The sequence below is a fragment of the Perna viridis genome, chromosome 15 (assembly GCF_037379345.1).
Source record: "Perna viridis isolate PV_CMFRI_1.1 ecotype Kerala chromosome 15, ASM3737934v1, whole genome shotgun sequence".
Lineage (NCBI taxonomy): Eukaryota > Metazoa > Mollusca > Bivalvia > Mytilida > Mytilidae > Perna > Perna viridis.
In genome coordinates this window covers 16,431,913-16,451,670 of record NC_142459.1, presented here as the reverse complement: position 1 = coordinate 16,451,670, position 19,758 = coordinate 16,431,913, and the positions used below count along the sequence as shown (strand labels likewise).

Sequence of the window (19,758 nt, the reverse complement as noted above, 5' to 3'; positions counted from 1 at the left end):
AAAAAGAGCTAACGATATTGGTTTATTAGCTGTTATTATTGTTGATAAATTTTACTCTATTGTAAATTCAAATATTTCTCCAGAATGTTCTAGTGTCCGTAATGGCATACTAGATGTATTCACTATCGTTGTATCAAGACCTGCTACTAATTTGAATGTATCTGATGATCTACAACCAGGCATACCGACAGTAACAAAATGCTTTCCCCCCTTTTTTTTTAATTAGAAGCAGTTGTTGAATTAAATGATCGCATCCTCCTGTTTCTATGTGAACAATACATTTCCACGAGGACAACTACAGGTTTGTTACTAAAGATGTGCGACCCTGTAAAATCATAATACGACGTTTCCGACGATTAGGCAAAATAAGTATGATATCTGTTTAATTTTGTTATACCTGATTGACCAGACCTTTTTCTTATTCCTTCCATTATAATCGATTGGCTTCTTTGTCCTAATTTGACATTTACGTCGGTGTCACTTTCAGTACCAATAATTATGACTGCAGATCTATAAGACCATGCCATGGCATAATATTCCTGTCCTAATGCCGCGATAGGAACTACAACCAATGCATCGGTGGAGGCTTGTTGTTTCTTTATAGCGTATAATACGATATCCTAATGAGCTTTGACTAGAACTCCTTTATTTTCTTTACCATTTGTTCCCATGATCGAACTTTGTATATTAACTTTAGATATTTTACCTTTACTAATCAGAATCGACTTTTTAAACGAGCTATAAAGCGGTATTGATACCTTAACATTAACACTAACATCTTTTTCCGTTGTTATAAATAAACCTAGTGTTGTTAGGTCACCACTCGGTTTTCCATAAATCCAAGTATATATTATTTCCCTTTGTTGGTCCATCCTTTTTCAAAACGGAAAAAGAGAAAAGTTGGTGTGAAATATTACAAAATTCATTCAAAAACATGCTCATTAAAAGGAAATACTAGTTTGTATTAATAAAAGCGATATACATATATGTTAAAAAACGATATATATGTTCATAAAATGAACTGTAGCTTCATAATACGAAATATATGTTCATAAAACCGAACAAAATCATGTATCAATTAAGGTAGTAGACCTGGGGTAAGGGAGGTAATTCAAAATGAAAGGATTTTAGTCACTAGAGCGTTTGAATAACTCCTAATATGCACGCTTTAAAGTGATACTGATGTTAAAGGGAAATAACTCCAAGAAAGGGTTCAACTTCTAGAACAAAGATGCCAGCCCAGTTACTCTGCCCTTTTGAAGTATTGATTAAATGTTTTAAATGGGTACATTGAGGAATATATTTTATAAGGTGGGAAAACGTCTGAAATGACATCTTTGACGGCAAACCAAGATTCCTTTAGATATGATATTAAAATCGAAACGACATTACGGCTTAACCAATAATATTGCCAGTTTTATAACTCCTTAACTTTTTAACAAAATATACATTTTCTTTAATTCCTTATAAGAATTTAAGCTTTCTTTTTTTCATGTGTTGCTTTGTTCAGCGTATGACGCTATCCAGCATTGAACTACGTTTAGCATATAAGTTTGTCCCTTCGTGATTCAGATTAAAAAAATACCAATATTTTTGTCTTCATTGTTCAAATTCTACACGGAGAATTTTCTTTAAAATGTGACAAATGATGCGCCACAGTTAGTGTAATATCATGTACAAATTGAAAGATAATTGAATTATGGGAAAATTTTGGGAGGTACTCCAGGTCTACTACCTGCACCTGATCCATGCTCCCAGTTTTTAGTAGAGTCCGAGTTGCTCATTTGCTTTTGTTACGTTGATGTCGATTTTATGTGCACCGTGAAAACTGATTTATTCAACGGGTCATAGTTTTTCTTTCCTCGTATGTATGATTTTAGTTACTTTATGTTATTTGTTGTGTATATCTGTTTTCCATGTCGGGTCTTTGTCCCTGGATTACATTCTTTTGATTACCAGTATAACCTTGGTTCCCTTGATAACTCTTAAATCAACTATATACCGGTATTTGTAAAAAAAAAAAAAACAAAAAAAAACAAACAATATATATGTCCTTAAAAGAAGACAAAAAGTTCAATAATACCTTCACTGTGTATATAAGATTTGAAACTGAAACGGAATCGAAATGAAACCCAAATATATCTTTAAGAAATGAAATTAAAACTAAAAGAAACAAATCGAAACGGAACGGAATGGAAAGGGTCGCAACAAAACAAATTGAACAGCCTTCATCCTGAAATAATGAAGTTAAACTGGACAAAGATATGAAAGGCTGCCAGATAACAGACGACATTTTCCCAACGCTAGAGATGAGTCTCGTCTAACGTTTAACGTCATTGTATTTTCCGGAAGATGATTTCATAATGCCAGTGTACTCAATCCAAATGTCATACATGTAACAATAAGACTTTTAATATAATAATTGATAGGAAATGCAAGTTCACGTCGTTTGAAGGTCATGTGCCGTGATACGATTTTTAGTATGACATGCATATAAAATGTACATAAACAGCCCTCCATTACACTTATATATATATATATAATTGATTTACACGTTCTATTTCTCAACTTCTCGCCTATTCCACAAGTCACTGAACAGCTTGTGTAATTTCTCACCCGCTCCATTCGATAGCGGAATCCTTAATATATAATGAATAAATGACCAAAATGACTTTAAAAGCAATATTTTATCAAATTAATCAATTGCTAAAACATAATACAGTTGATTATATTTTTTTTATTTCAGAGATAAGGTATTTGTGCAGGAAATATAAACTTTTTACAGTTGTCAACGGGATCCTTTATATCAATTGCCAATCCATCGAAATTTAACTGCTGACTAATATCAATATATTCGTTTTCGGTTCATTGATCTCAAACATTCCATAAGTTGGTTGTATTGCTTTAGTTTTATAAAAGAATACGCATTATAAGCAATCAAAATCAATCTTATGTAACCAATGATTATCTGACTTACTTGAAATAAATGTTTAACCAGATATTGTCAGGCAAAAATACAATTGTTTTACTGAAATTCTTTTGTTTTCTTTTTTTTATGGGGGGATGCAATAAATAGAAAAGTCTGATACATCACCGATCAAGGAACTTTGATGAATGTAGTGAAATAGTTTGTTTCAGAACCTGCAGTCCTTCTTTTATCGGTAAACCTGATTTGAAAAGTTTTTAACCTTTTAATATTCACAGATTAAATAAGTACCCACGTTACCACTTTGAAGATAGATTACCTTTCTTCGTTGTGTCTGCAGAAACACGCACCACAAATAAAGGACCTGCTACACAAACAAGCATCACTTTGAAAAGCAATGCCTTTTTGAAAATGTAATAAATCTTAATATTTTCATTGGCAATCTATGTTAAATGACAATGATTTGATTCATTAAACTTACATGTCCAACAACATTAATTTATTAAACGACGGAGCAAAACCAATGGAGACAGACACAGATATAAACACGGCAATAATGTCGATGATATAAAGGCACAGACATATAGACATAGATATGAAGACACAGACAAATTGACACTGACATAAAGATATAGATAATAAGACACAGACTTATATACACAGATCTAAAGACACAGATATTTTTACACAGACATAAAGACGCAGATATAAAGCGCAGAAAAAATAATGCTGACATAAAGACACATACATATAGACACAGATATAATCTCAGACAGATATATACGCAGACAAAAAGACACAGAAATACATACACTGAGATAAATACACAGACATAAAGAAAAAACATATAGAAACAGACAAGACACAGACATAAAAACACAAACGAAAGGACACAGATATACAGACACAGTAAAAATACCAAGACATAAATACACATGCATATAGACAAATATATAAACCAAACATATATACACAGATACAAAGACATAGACATAAAGACACAAACATATAGACACTGACAGAAATACATAGACATAAAGAAACAGACATAGAAACAGATTCGAAGACACAGACATTAAGACACTGACATATAGTAACAGACACAGACACACTGACTATTTCAATAACTTACTTCTCATAATACACTTAATGTCAAGTCATCTGAATGAGAAAACAACAGCTACGGTTCTATATGTTAAGGATCGAACAACACCAAACATTATTAACAGTATAAAGCTAATTATGAGATTTACTTTACGGCCACTGTATAAGTAAAATGTTTTTTTCTTACAAATGTCTATGGGCTAAATAGCAAGTACTTACGTTTGTACGAGATACAATGATGAACTTCTGGAAAACACATATTACATGTTTATGTATATTACAAGTTATCACAATGTCTCAAGGTAAATAATTAAAATAACAATCTTATCACCGATTCTGTCATCAAATTGTGGTTTGTTGTGAACCTAACTATGGATTTAAAAGAAGGAAAGGGTCAAATACCTAAACATAAATGCTTACACTAGATAAACGGTCCATCCATATCCTTGCGATAAAATGATCGACATCGAATCAATCAATGATACATAAAGAATTGGTATATATTTTAGGAATGAAACAAAACACAAGTGCAAATATTAAGAAAATACTTTTGCAAGAAACAAGGACATTTCGTATAAGCCTACAATATATAAGATCTAAATGATGGACAACCAAATTTCACACGTGTTGATAAGGCACTGATCACCCAGTTAAACACTTGGTCAAACGTTATGGACCAATCAGTTTCACTCATGGTCATAATTTGTAGATTTATCAGTTCTCAGACGTTGTCATCTGTGATGAACCTCACATCGATTTCGCAATTGAATTTTGAATTTTAATTGAACCCTTTTTTAACAGTTTTCTTATAAATAACATTCGATCATTTTACATTCATTACACAGTCTTTTCCGATAAGTATCAATTCTAGATTTTTTAAAGTTATGCCATTTTGGAGTGTTTAATGTAAAAATATGGTATAAATTTTGAAGTGATACAAACATACCTCAGACGAATAGCAACATAGCAGATGAAAATTACGAATTGTCCTTTGAAAACAACTTTACTTTAATTACATTGTCGAAATTCCTACAGTACATGTATTTGAAATTATCTGTTTTCAATATAAAGAAATGTATCATCGTTGTTGTCAATCATCAGCATTTTTTTCAACAACCAAGTCATTTTCTTTGTCAGTTTACAAAGTAACATGTTATGACAGTTAATAATTCAGATGTCGAGTATAAAATGCTAACTATAATTACTTAAACGCAAAACAAAATAATAGGGAATCAATTCCAACTATGTGCTACACATTCATAAATTTAATATGGAATGCTAAAATGTATTTAAGAGCCATATGTGAACGCTGAATTACACAATAACTTAATAATTTATACTGACTCAGGCATTGAAACATTTCGACGAATGTTCTTATTCTAAATTAAAATTATGAGTATGTAAAATTGAAGGATTGATCATATTCAATTTTTCATTTCTTCGAAATAAAAACAAGTGATAAACGTTCGAATTACTTTACGTCCAAATATTCTAAGTGGAACTAGTAAACAAAACTTCAAATGGTAAAATCAACCGCAATTGTTATTTAAACTCGTTTTTTTTTGTTTTTTTTTTGTACAGATCAACATCTCTACATAGATCACATTTCAATTAATATTTAAGTTCTTTTTATGTATATGAAGCCGATCAGAGATCAGAGTATTGTAATCGTTTCACCCACGAAAATTAAAATAGACAACTGAACTCTCCGGACTGACATATATGTCGACATAGATACCTTGTGAATATGACATGAATCTTTACACAATAAAGTAGGTTTTTACTGTAGTTAATTGTATTTAGGGAGGTAGACATATGGTAAGGGACATAACTCTTGAAATCAGTGATATGTTTATATCATATTCAAATTCACCAAAGCCTTTCACACTTTCATTTGAAACCGAATGAAATCAATCCAAGTTACTTTGATGCTTACATGAGATTGATGTGAAATGCTGAATGCAAACGTTCCAATGATTTCTAAGAGTTGTGTCCCTTACCTTAGGTCTACCTCCTAAATGTATAATACAAAATGGCCTATATATGTACAAAAATTGAGCCGTATATACTTTTGATCGAATATATTATTTATATATAAAAATCAAATTTATTAGAATGAAAAAGTTAACACTTTTAAGCTAAGCCTGCTAGTAAAGAAAGTAACATATAAACATCCATTACATTGTTTTAGAAATCTTTAAGCACGCAGCTCATTTCTTTAACTAAACAAACCTGAAAAATAATTAAAACCGTGGAATGTGGAATAAACTAAATTATTGAAAACTTCTGTTTTAACCCATTTACTTAAATAACGAGCTAATTGCAAATGAAACAATATCAGTCAGAAACTCAGCAGTAAGTATTTGGTACTTTTGACCTGTAGTATGAACTTATGACCTGTAAGATATAAACGCGATTCAAAACAGCTGAACAATATAATAAGGATAATGTATACCACTACACATGAATGTCATATAGAAGTTTATATAGTTGGTCCATTTTCACCAGCAATAAATACCCGTTACAAAATGACGCAAAATAAAAAACAGACTTAAGATGTAAATAGATTAAACAAATCATAGTTTTTCGCCAACCATTAACATCTGGAGAATTTAAAATAGATGGACAAAAACTACACGAGACAATACAACTGTAATAAAACTATTACAAGACACAGTATGTATGATACATGCATGCACATTACTTGAGGAGTCGGACCTAAATCCTCGTAGACTTGCAAAATAATAGATTTTTTCCCAATTAAATAAAAAAAAATATGGGTTGGATGATTAATATAATATGCATTTACTGATCTAAAAAACAATAAAAAGGATGTTGAGAGTCGTGAAAGCGCAATTGTGCATCATTGTTCTAAAGAGATATGAGATGTTGATCAATTTCATCATGAATGGTAAATAAATAGTTTGGTATTCATTGTTTTATTACAACATTTTCTACATCTTTTTCAGTCTTTTAATTTCAAAACATTATAAAATTTAATGAAAAGAAATGAGAAGCGGAAAAATCATAAGACCCGTATCAAAAGTGTTTGTTTTGAAAAGGATTCTCTTTATAGAATTAAATTCGCACATTTCAACAATCTTTGATCAATAACTTAAGGCTCTCATATCTGAAATATATTATTGAAGAATCGTATCGTTTCACATTCACTTCCGGCTTACACGACTTGGAACAAACATCATGTTAAGAAGCAAGAACCAAATAATATAAGACGATAGTTTTACTCGATTTTGTATTGTTTTATATCCATGTGTTTGGAAACAATTAAATCCCACCAATTACAATGCTATAGGTGAACATTTGTTGATTTTAAAATCGATGGCATTATTTTCCGCTTTTACCAAGTACACTTTGTTATCTTAAGATAACAGTGCCCTCGTTAATAAAATACCGACAAGAAGTTTTGAATGATTCACTACTATAATCTTGAAGTTTAAAAAAAACTGCACAATATAGAAATAGGAAGACCATATTGAGTAAATAATACTTGACCCTGGAAGGTACAATAAAAAAAATTATGTAAATACCTAACCTTTTTACTACACAGATAAGAATGACGCGGTTTAAACAAAATCATCGGGATGTCCATATTTGTGCAGAGGTCTTTCGTGGTAAGGTATTTTTTCTCTAATGAATTGACTGTCAGCTTCTTTCTTTCACATTTTAATTTTTCGTTAATCTGTATTTGAAATACTATGTAAACCATTATACGTCAAGCAGCTGTTTAAGGATAATGACCTCCCAATCATAATTTTCTACATTCATTTCATTAGGCCATATATTCATGGTATATACTACATTTGTATGATAAGTATTTTTTTTTTAATTCATACATTCCATTGCTTATACGTAATAATCTCAGATTATGTAGTTTAAGAATGTAATTACTTTCATCTCATTAAAATATTTTACAGTTTTAATGTGTTCATTCCACGTAAAGCAAACATTTGTTTCAAATAACTGTATTGCACACTATTTTGAATCTTGTTGTCCATACCCCTAACCGATTTAATGAAAATTAACCTAAACAATGTGCTGAATACCATTCCAAAAGAAGACGCATTGTTAATTGCAGATTTTTCTAACCATGTTTTAAAAATATATATGTATAATTGACAATACGATATAGAAGAAATATGATTTGTTACATGTATGAAGCCAATAACATTTGTCACAAAGTACGGGTATGCATTAATGTCTAAGGTACAATGTGCACTTCAGATCACCAAATTCAAGCACTTCACTTCAGTTTTCCTCATTGTATTCGTATTTGTCATAATTTGGTTTTTCCATCTATAAATATATATAACAGGTGATATTAAATAAAACATGGTAGTAGTTAAGCGACATTTCATACATGTAAATTTGCTATAGCAGGCATCATACATGTAAATTTGCTATAGTAGGCAGATTAAATGCGGTAGGAAAGGTAACTTTAAATAGACATTTTATTTATTTCGTCTAATGTTAAGTGCATGTGATAAGATTTGATGTTATACTCGAGAATACAAAAAAAAAAGATATTAGCCGTTGTTATAATCGTGTTGCTTCCTGATCTTCCTCAACGCCTTTTCAAGAGAGATAACAAATGTTTTCTTTTTGTTTTTTTTAATAGAAAATTAATTGACAATTGTTCTTGTCTTATTTTGATGACAAAAAGGAAAAGAAGAAGGGTTTGATGATTTTGTTTAATCTGACATATATCCTTAGAATGTTTTTTTTACTGTCATCCCAAAGACTTAATATATCCCGTACAATATTCCTTGAGCTTGTATGTCACACGATATAGACTGAAATGATATACTTTTCAGTTCCAATGTCTCCTTGAATGTATATAAATAATTTATCATAACAACGGAAATCCTTAGAAAACAACAGAATGAACATCAAAATGACAATAAAAAAATAAAATTAATAATGGCGCCCCAGAAAAGTCATACAGCACAAATACCACTATAAACGAAGATAAACAAAGGTGCCTAAGAGGGTCGAGCAGTTATTTAATTATAGTGTTTTGTTCTAGTAAAGTTAAATTATATCCAATAGATCTATATGCGCACATGCTTAGTGTCAGCCGTTAACCCCTAGAAAGCGCGTGGGTTGCAAAACAATCATTCAATGGGTTTGAGCAGATCGAATGTTATCTCAACGAAAGGACTAATCTTCGGTTTCATATGTATTAAAAATCGCAATCACGTATTCGTTCATCTTTCTTAAACGATAATTTGTTCACCGGTGATATTCATTAAAATACGTATCATACTCATGATTCACTGCAGCGAACAAACATAATTTAATATGTACTAGTACATATTGAAATAGGACCTACTTACTTTTCGGTAAGGTACTCCGATGATGCCACATTTTCCTGAACAATCAATTAGTGACGCATTTCATCTCAGTTATTTATTGCGATGAACAAATGGACGAACATATTTCTTATTTTGATGGTCGCCACATCATGATCTCGTGGATCATTACGGTGTAACCATTGGAACATGATGTATCAAAAGCGCGAATCTTTGCTCGAGATAAAAATCGAAATTGAAAAAAACAAACCTTTGCATGTAAACGTCCCGGAAGCATTATTTTCAATGAATAACATTTTTTTTGTAAATACAATACGATATGAATTGAGAAATGCAAAAATGTGTTTGTTAACAAAAAATGATATTTTCATTTTTTCTTTAACAGAATAGAAAAAAAATGCTTCTTCATGTAAAAGTTCTGGCAATATTATGTATATCTATTTGCGCAACAAATAACGGTAGGTAAGATTACTAAATTTAATTTCGTAATTAGTAGTGTATTAATTAGTAGAATGATAAAATGATTAATTATAGCACAAAATAAAGTATCAACCAAATAGTCAAATATCAGAAGATGAAATAACATTTCTTCATGTGTCCAAAAACGTCTATCTAATCTGTAATGTTTGCAAAAGTAATTAAGGAAACCAAGGAAATCAAAAGAAAGTAATCCAGGGACAAAGACCAAACATGCCATACCCACCAAAGAACATGAAGTAACTAAAATAATACATACAAAGTAACAAAAGCAAATGAGCAACTCGGACTCCACTAAAAACTGGGAGCATGGACCAGGTGCACCGGTAGGATAAGGTCCTCTGCTTTTCTAGAAACACCCGCCGAGTTGTTCATAAAAATTCAAGTCCGGGGTAGACAAACGAGGAAAGGAAAACTTTGACCCGTTGAATAAATCAGTTTTCATGGTGCACATGGATACACCATAACGATCCACGAGTTCATGATGGCGACCATAAAAATTTTGTAGTGATGACTTCAATCTTGTAGCAATATATCCCTGTTCCAGAAGCCTTACTGTAACAGTCCTAGCGCGATACAATAAGTCTGCGTAGTTACGGCAAGCTCTGTCATTTCGTATGAGTTCTGATATGGAAACTCCATGCGCAGGTGTTTAAGGGATGTTACCACAGATGAAAGGAAAGTTGACAATCTGGATGAAAAGCCATGACGTTTGTTGTAAAGTTTGGTCAGTAGTTCCCCTTTACCATTGATATCTAAGTGTAGGTCAAGATATGAGGCTGACTTCACAGGGGAGATATAGTTTGTACAAATATTATATCATATGTTAATCATTGGATCAAATATTATGGCTAACTTAACAAAACAATAATTAAAAAAAAACATGACATCTTTTTATGAAGAATTTTCGCTTTTATTCTGTGCTAGATTTTGGACAAAATGTTCATAATTTTTTTTATTTGCCAAGCACTGAAGTTGTTTGGGTTTTTGTGCTTATAGGAGAATGTATGGATTTCAATCGTTTACTTTTCTTCCTGTTTATATTTTAATATGGCTGGTTGAAAGCCTTTCTTATTTGTTACAACTCTTTTGAGGAATGCATTTAAATTATATGTTTTGATGACACTTTCTTGTTGGCGAATTTCATTCCTTACATTAAAAATAAAGAAACACCTGCTATATTTTACACAGTTACGATTGCATTTTTACTATACATTACATAACTATTCTTATTTTGGTGTCTACGGTTATTTTGAATGTTGGATGGTGAGATTGAACATGTCATTACATTTTAGATACTGACATTCCATGGGGTAATATTACAGCATCATGGAGTGAATGGGGAAATTTCACGACATGTTCAGTGACATGCGGTATTGGGGAAAAGGTTCGGAACAGAACATGCGATGCTTTGGACTCTAATATCAACGACACATTAACCTGTAATGGGAGAGTCACAGATAGAGTTCATTGTGTAAATAAGCCTTGTGACCCCGTAAACGGCAACTGGAGTAGTTGGTCAACATTTAGTGAGTGTTCCAAGAGTTGTGGCGGTGGCTTTCAAACTAGAACAAGATATTGTGACAATCCATTCCCTCAATATGGAGGTTCAGACTGCGAGGGAGAATCTGCCGATAACGTAACTGTAACTAACATGACTGCCCAGGTAATTTGTTAAAGGTGTAGGAGCTATGGATATGGCTTAGAAATATTAACTTTTGTTGTAATAACATAAAAAGGATTCAAAACATAGTAAAATATAGAAATATCAGGAACGCATATAATTTGTGGTATTAGTTTCTTGTTCTGTCTTTTGAATGCAAGAATTATCATAAGTTTTTATTTTTTCTCATTTCTGATGGATTCACATCTCCAATTTCTCATGTAAATTATTCAACATTTAATAATTAATTTGAAGATAATGTTTTGGCCAATAAGGCTCTTTATTGCCCTTTCTCCTTTCATCTTCGTCAAGGTAGTAGTTTTTTTTTTACTAGAAGCAGACGTAAACATTGTTTTAACCTATTTCATGAATGAGGCTTTGAACTACAGACACACTACGACACATTGTATAATAAGCTTAAATATCATAATAACATGGCCTTTTTAACGAAGTAAACTAACGGGGAAAGTTTGTTACAAGTATAAAAAAAAATATCAAAAGAAAATACACTTTCGACGACACGTAAAATGATTCTAATATTAGAAAATAGAACGTAAGATTAAGTACGCTGGTACAGTAATTGAACCGATCCGAGCAACTACAATTGCGATCGGTCAACGATCACCAATTAGTCATCGAACCGGCAAATCCGTCTGTTAAACCGGTGATCGCCTTAATTGATCAAACATCAATTTATTAATTTTATTTTACATTTGGTCTATTTTTTTTTAACAAAATGCAATGTGTGGATTTAAGAGCCTCTGTCTTAGAAGACCATGCAAAATCGTCCAAAAGTGATTTCAGTCCAAAATAATTTAAAGTACATTGGGTAGGACCCCATGTGAAACCGAAACAGCATAATATTTTGGTTTCGTAAAATTTAAGATGTTCGAGATTTGGCCGCCATTTTGTTTTCTGAGAATTTCCAAGGAAAATACCAATTTTCATGTAAAAGATATGCAAAATCAAGACTTTATTCATTTAGAAAGTTTTTAATATATGAGCAATGAAATTAATTTGCTAAATAAAGTATAATTAATTTTCTAAAGCAACAAGCATATGATTATAATTAGTGACCAAAAAAATATGAATATGTTTTGCCAAAGTTCAGAAATTTTTTATTTTAACCACACCTTAACTTCTTTTAATTGCCGAAGTAACTGTTTTATTTTTTTATGGAAACATAATGAAACACCCCAAAGAAGGACTGCAGCTGGGAATTTATCAAAAGATAATTTTATAGCATGAAGGAGTTGGCATGGTGGGTGCAAAAACTTGTATTTATCATTGATTCTTTACTTCATTTACAATATCTTAACAAGTGAGAAACATCTAAAAAAAGTTTTAGGTATATAACATGACTTTTTATGAGCAACTCGGCGGGTGTTTCTAGAAAAGCAGAGGACGCTTACCCTACCGATGCACCTGGTCCATGCTCCCAGTTTTTAGTGGAGTCCGAGTTGCTCATATACTTTTGTTACTTTGCATGTATGATTTTAGTCACTTTATGTTCTTTGTTGTGTATGTCTGTTTTCCATGTCTGGCCTTTGTCCCTGTATTACATTCTTTTGATTACCGCTATAACCTTGCTTCTCTTGATTACTCTTTATATAAGATATTGTGTTTCAAATTGTTGTAAATGCTATTCATTGTTTCTCTGATTTCAATCTTTTAGTCGACTTTCTTTACTGTACAGATTGTATGAAGATAAGCATATGGTATATACAACATCTAAAAGAAATGCTGAACAAATTTCGAATTTTTACGTAAAATACAACTTTTTCAAGTGTATGAAAAGTTATGAAAATGTAAAAATCCCAGCTCGACATTTTATTTGGCAACAGTGATCTTTTAAACGTAACGGTATTTGATTTGAAGCGTTATTCCGGCTTTGACATTCTTCCGAGAATGCAAAAATGACATATGGACAAACAATGAATTTTTGCATGGTTTTCTCAAAGACAGCTTCTTAATATCTTGAATTTAAATTAAATTTTGCATTATATTGGATTCTTTCCATTGAAAGTTTCCACATGAACCCGGTAACCCGTCATTATACATAACAAAGCTGTGGTAAAATCGGTCAGCAATCATGCAACAAACCTTCAACGTTCCGTCTAATTGTTGCACGGATCGGAACTCTAGGTACCATTTGTTTTTTTTCATAGGATGGACCAACAAAGGGAAAGAATTTATTTTCGGATTCATGGAAAATATTTATAAACCAGCATCGTTAAAAATATTTGTTACAACAGATGAAGATGGTGATGTAAAAGTGAACGTGACTGTCCCACTTTTTATGTCATTCTCAAACTCATTTGTTGTTCGAAAAAAAATGATACATAAAATTGATCTCGATGTGTCGATCATGGGAAATGCAACAATAGAAAATAAGGGAGTTCGAGTTGTTGCCGAAAAGGATGTTATAGTTTACGCTATAAACAAAAATATATTTTCTACCGATGCATTGGTTATTCTTCAAATCGCAGCACTTGGACAAGAATATTATGTTCTTGCTTGGTCTAAAAACTCCGCATTCATGGTCATTGCAACTGAAGACTACACAAGGATTAATGTAAAGTTAGGACCTCACAGTCCGTCGATTATTATTGAAGGATCTCAAAGATCACATGGAGAATCAATCTCAATAATTTTAAGCAAATTTCAGACTTTTTTTGTTAAATCAGTGAATGGTGATTTTACTGGGACGCATATCTATACTAATAAACCAGTGACTGTACTTAGTGGCAGTGTTGGTGCTAGTATAGGAACTGGAGGCCAAGACCACATGATCCAACAAATGCTACCGATAGAAAAATGATGCAAAGATTTCTTGACAGTTAGCATGCCTAGCTGTTCTTCATCTGACACATTCAAAGTAGTTGGAAGCTTTCGTTCCACTACAGTAAATATATCTGGTGTGGGTCTACACAGAATTGCAAATCCAGGTGATTCCTTTGTTTTTCAATTAAGCGATTTAAGTTCAAAGACTGTATCTGCTGACCGACCTATCGCACTAGCTCTTTTTGCTAATGGTGGCTGTGATCTAGGAAACATTGGGGACCCGGCAATGGTTTTAATTCCTGCAATTTAACAATTTTCTTCTGATTACACATTTGCAACAGTATCGCTTGATGGGAGCGACTTTGTTAACTCCGTCGGTCTTGTAATTGCTGAAAGTTATATAAACGGGTTAAGATTCGATTGACAAAGCCTGCCTCAAACTACCTGGAGATCTGTTGAGGGACGTCCAGATATTAAGTACACAGAATTTATCATAACAAGTGGTGTACATTCAATTGTTCATGTTGACACAAAGGTGACGTTTCTTGCTCTCTCAACTGGAGTCCAGTCCTTTAACTCTTATGGGTATCCTGCCGGTTTGAATTTCCGTCAAAGTATTACGGTAGGTATTTGTTCTTTGTGTTAGTATGGTATGTTTATAAACGAGTTATTGTTTTACTTCTGTCATATTGTTTCCTGCTAAGCTCAAAATTAAAAAAAAATAACAAAGGAATAAAAAAAGAAAAATTGCAAATTTAGCGTAACTAAGCTAAGGCTAAGATGAATTAACGTTTCAAAATAATTCAATACCTTTCATGGCCATGATTCTTTAATTTGCAGTTTCAGGTACATTGTATATGCTGCGTGTTAAAGTTTAAATAGGACATTTATTCACATGCGCGTATTTATGCCATATTCATATACACTGTAGCTGATTTTGTTTGTTGTTTGTTTGTTGGGGTTTAACGTCCGAGCAGCAATATTCCAGCTATATTCAGACAATGAACATGAAAGCTGATTAATGGATCATATTTCAATATAATGACAATCATAACACATTGGCTATTGATATTTGTAGAATTGCAGTTCTGACAGAAACAGTAAAGACGTTAATCGTTGCAGTGTAGGGTTAGGTAATGACAACTTCTACTTTTTTTTACTTATTTCAGCAATTGTATAGAGTTATCTCTTGGTTCCATTGTAAATTATAAATGCTTATATTTTGGGAGTTCCGGCTAACTAAATTCTGTTTCTGTGCGTTGATTTTGGTCATCTTCTGTTGAAATTTGTTAAGATTTATGGTGGATTTGTTTTTATATTGACGAGGTGTATTTGATTTGATTCACTAAATTAGTATTGTATAGTTTTTTTCGATTTTTCAGACCCGTGTAAAGATCAGCCATGCCTCAACAATGGAACGTGTAAACCAAGAGGGTGGACAAACTACGAGTGCACATGTCCCCCTACGTTTTATGGTCCCGTCTGTGAAATAGGTAAAATGTATATTAAATTTTGTGAACTAAACAAGTATTATTTGACATAAAAACCTTTAAAGATATATTAAAAAGAAAAGTGCATTTTGGTGCTAAGAAAACAATTGTAATTTTCTATAATGAATGTATACAACTATTGGTAAAATATCAGAATCAATTCTTGAAATGTGTCCAATTGTTCACATGTGTTTGTTGTTACAGATTTGTGTCAACCGTTTCCAACTGATGTTCTGTTTCTAATTGACAACTCAAGAAGTATGGGAAAAGAATATTACGCTTTACAGAAACAGTTCATAATTAATGTAACTACGAATTGGACGATTGACATTAACCACTTTCAAGTATCTGTTGTTTCATTTGCAAACACAGCAAAAATTGAGGTTGACTTTGATAATGTTAATAACATAACCGACTTTCGGAAAGCAATTCCAAATTTAAAATATACTGGTGACATGTCAAATCTGCATAAAGGATTATCAACGGCCAAAACTATTCTTGACAATCGAAACAGACGGGTTTTATTTACAAATGTGAGAAAATATTTGATCGTGTTATCAGACGGGCTGACAACTCCGCCGATAAACATCCAATCAATCGATTCACAATCCATCAAAACAAGAGTTATAGCTGTTGGAGAAGACATTTCCCATTACTTTTTGCGAGAGATAACTGATAACATTGATGTGTTACCGTTTGATGCTAGAAAATTTATGATACAGCTACGATTAGAACTTATCCATCCAATGTGTACAGGTAAGGACACAATGAATGTATTCAATCTAATCTTACAGAATAAGGGCGTAAACGTAGAATACCCACCAATTTCAATTTGTAGCGGAATGGAATATTAAATGGTTAACTTCTAACATTAACCATATATTATCCCCTATTCCAGATCGTATTCACCATTCCCCATACAAAAACATTATTGCAAATAGAATCCGCATGACATTTACTATATCATTTTAATATATCATAAACATCATATGATTACATCGTATTGTATTTGTATTAAATCAGGATATAAAACTATTTCCTGCATTCTTCTTAACAAACAAGATTCCATATTATCCATCCCGACATACCATATCATTATGGAATATTAAAAATTCAAAAATGAAAAAGTAACGAGATTTATTAATTGAAATCTACTCAAAGTAAAATGAAAATAATCAAAGACTGGTTTTAATACTCCATTATTGAAGATTCAATTCTTATCTATTTAATAGGTTGTGGAAAAAGTGAGGAAACTGACGTGCTAATCGCACTTGATATTGGTATGGATCGTAAAGACTTAAATGAGGCGACGAAAGCTTTCATCGGTGTTATATTTAAGAAGATTGGATTAGGTCGACCCGATGTCCGAATATCATTTGTTACATTTGACGAGGATGTAAATGTTCTTTTCTTAAACAGATTGTATTCAAACACAACACAAGACTTGACGACACGACAGACCTCGTATTTCCAAAAATCGTCATCACAAGTTTTGAATTTTACAAGAATCTTATCATCTTCAGTCGATTTGATTTCTGATTCTAAGAAAGGGCGTCGAGACACGGCAAAGAAAGTTCTACTAATTGTTTCAAATTTTAAATTCAACATTGACAAAACTGATGTGCAAGATGTATTAAGGGGGCACATAATTGACATATATACAATCGGAATGAATTTTGAGGATGGGACCTTTAGAAAAATGCTTACCTTATCACCCTCGCCCTTTCACGTAGGAACGATAGGTTCAATTTTTGCTGATAAGGTCGATGTATTTCTTGACGCGTTTATAAGTCAATTGTCATATGTGAAATGTTAGTACCCTTGATATGAATAACTATTAATGTTAACTGATATGCTTGTGATTTTATGTTACAGCTATTCACGACAACATGCTTCTGAGATCATTTTTTTTACATGACAAATATTTGCCTCCAAATATCTCAGCGACTGCTTTTTTTTCTTATGCGATTGATTTTAATTCATGGAAGTGCTGCAACATTTAATAGGAAGTTTCATTTCGTTCCCTTTCGTTATGTAGTAGAATTTGAATTAGTGCTTCATTGTATTTCTGATGTGCATTGAATGAATTTTCATTCTGCTCACTTTTGTTATGTTAAAGAACCTAAATAGTATAATGTAATGCGGCTATCTGTGTAAAATGCCAACATTTGTTGTAACTAATTCAGATATGTCAATTGACAGGATATATAGTATGCTGCAAACGCACACAATTAATAGGAAACAAAGAATAATGCGGTATCGTACTGTATAATGACTTATTTTTTGCTAACAAATTTTACATGGTTGTAAATGCATACATGTGTGTGTCCCCTGCTATTGAAATGATTCGAAATTCACTCTGCCCCAAAACTCTTACGCACATATTTTGTCGTCAAAGTTTGATTAAAAATGGAAGAAGCCATCAATCTTTTCAGAAAGGGTATACACCAACAGCGTTTTTGACATTTGAGAAATGATTAAAAAAATAGTCGTTCTAAATTACTAAAAGAGTCTTTCAGGTCTTACAAATGTGATTAAATCAAAATTGCCGTATATTATTTTCATTTATTGTGAACACACACTTTAAACTATGTAATATACCATTAAACGTATGGACGTAAGTCAACCATCTGTTTCAAAAGAGATGCGTCAATAATGAGTGGACAAGAAAAAATTGTATACATGATGGCGGTAAATTTTAGAATTTCATGTTTAAGACCAATGCACCCGCTCAAATATGGAAGGCGTTTAACACACAGATTATGAGCAGAGGGGTCAACAAAGTCTATTATTAATAGATCTTGAGACACAAATCAAAGAAATAAAAGTCCCATATAAAGTTTGTCGAATTCAAAGTATGATAAAGTATGAAATCGAATACTACATAACATTAATCCATCAAAACATGAAACAGTTGGGTATTCTCAAAGTTGTTGATTTTTCGATGGAAAACAAATTATTCCCGTCATTTACCCAGTGCATATCAAAACTTTTTTGTTTTGTCTGTAATTGGTTAACAAAACATAAATATTCAGTACTCAAATGAATGAACAGAGAGAATAAATATGCCATTAATAATTCTCTAACATATTTTATTCGTATCTGCCCTCTTTTATCAATTGAAGAATTAAAGTAAACAACCATCTTTCAAATGTGTAAATGCATATATTTGGAATATTTTCTACTGTAAAGTATTAGTCTTCGTGTAATAGCTCCCCATAAATTAGCCTTAACTATTGATATTTGTCTGTATGTTAGTAGTTCGTAGCTTTAATTAAGTTCACTAATAAAATTCTGCACTAAAGCTGTTGTAATATATATCGTTTGTATTGTGTTAAATTTTCAAACACAATAAAATAATTCCGTTTAATTACTATGTACATAAGGCATAACAACTTATATTTTATTAGTTTCAATTGTAAGAGAAATAGCTTCTCTGAGGAAATATGAACAGACGAATCGGAGAATATTATGGTTCATATGTACTCCATATGTGTGGTCAATTACGTATTGATCCTGTTTTCCGTATTGAACCTGTTTATCTGTACTTGTCCTGTTATTGTTTTTGTGACTCTTCGATTTGTGTTGAATGACCAACCAACTGTGCACATATTTCACGAAATATGTTTATACAACAAGATATTATTTTTTACATTCAATATAATGGGTCATCGTATTAAAAGTGTAGTTAATTCTTTGGATAATGTCATTTAAGAATTGGCTATGATAAAAATGTTGTCTATTGAAAAATAAAAATAAATTTTCCATGTGCATATTGTTTATTGCGCGATGTGCAATAAACAAAATATGCACATGGACGATTTATGTTATTTTTCAATAGACAAAAATTTTATCATAACCAATTCTTATAAATTAATTTTAAAAAATATTTTAACTTTAACATGAAAAAAGTAGCTCTGAATTTAACTGAATTTGGGTGTGTCAATATTTTTTTTATCTATCGAGATATAACAAAATTATTTT

At 31.8% G+C, this 19,758-nt stretch overlaps 2 protein-coding genes across 3 annotated transcripts; both read left to right on the top strand.

Moving 5' to 3' along the window:
• The first annotated feature begins 7,536 nt into the window (after positions 1–7,536).
• Positions 7,537–19,436, top strand: LOC148597168 (thrombospondin-1-like). 2 transcript variants are annotated; one of them, XM_088563971.1, is made up of 8 exons: positions 7,580–7,662; positions 9,746–9,818; positions 11,133–11,503; positions 13,669–14,906; positions 15,363–15,417; positions 15,667–15,777; positions 15,979–16,530; positions 17,007–19,436. In XM_088563971.1, the coding sequence occupies exons 7-8, from the start codon at positions 16,035–16,037 to the stop codon at positions 17,588–17,590; spliced, it is 1,080 nt and encodes a 359-aa protein (XP_088420097.1). In that variant the 5' UTR covers positions 7,580–7,662; positions 9,746–9,818; positions 11,133–11,503; positions 13,669–14,906; positions 15,363–15,417; positions 15,667–15,777; positions 15,979–16,034; the 3' UTR covers positions 17,591–19,436. The 2 variants fall into 2 exon arrangements, with proteins under 2 accessions (XP_088420098.1, XP_088420097.1); XM_088563972.1 differs by lacking the exon at positions 17,007–19,436 and having other exon boundaries at positions 7,537–7,662; positions 15,979–16,182.
• Positions 13,869–14,321, top strand: LOC148597169 (uncharacterized). Its single transcript, XM_088563009.1, has one exon. The coding sequence runs from the start codon at positions 13,869–13,871 to the stop codon at positions 14,319–14,321; it is 453 nt and encodes a 150-aa protein (XP_088419135.1).
• Positions 19,437–19,758: the final 322 nt, after the last annotated feature.

Excerpts from the sequence above, each read along its gene's own strand:
- LOC148597168 (XM_088563971.1), top strand. The coding sequence starts at position 16,035 with ATGGGAAAAGAATATTACGCTTTACAGAAACAGTTCATAATTAATGTA. Across the intron at positions 16,531-17,006 it reads TATCCATCCAATGTGTACAG|GTTGTGGAAAAAGTGAGGAA; the intron begins GTAAGGACACAA and ends TCTATTTAATAG.
- LOC148597169 (XM_088563009.1), top strand. The coding sequence starts at position 13,869 with ATGGGAAATGCAACAATAGAAAATAAGGGAGTTCGAGTTGTTGCCGAA.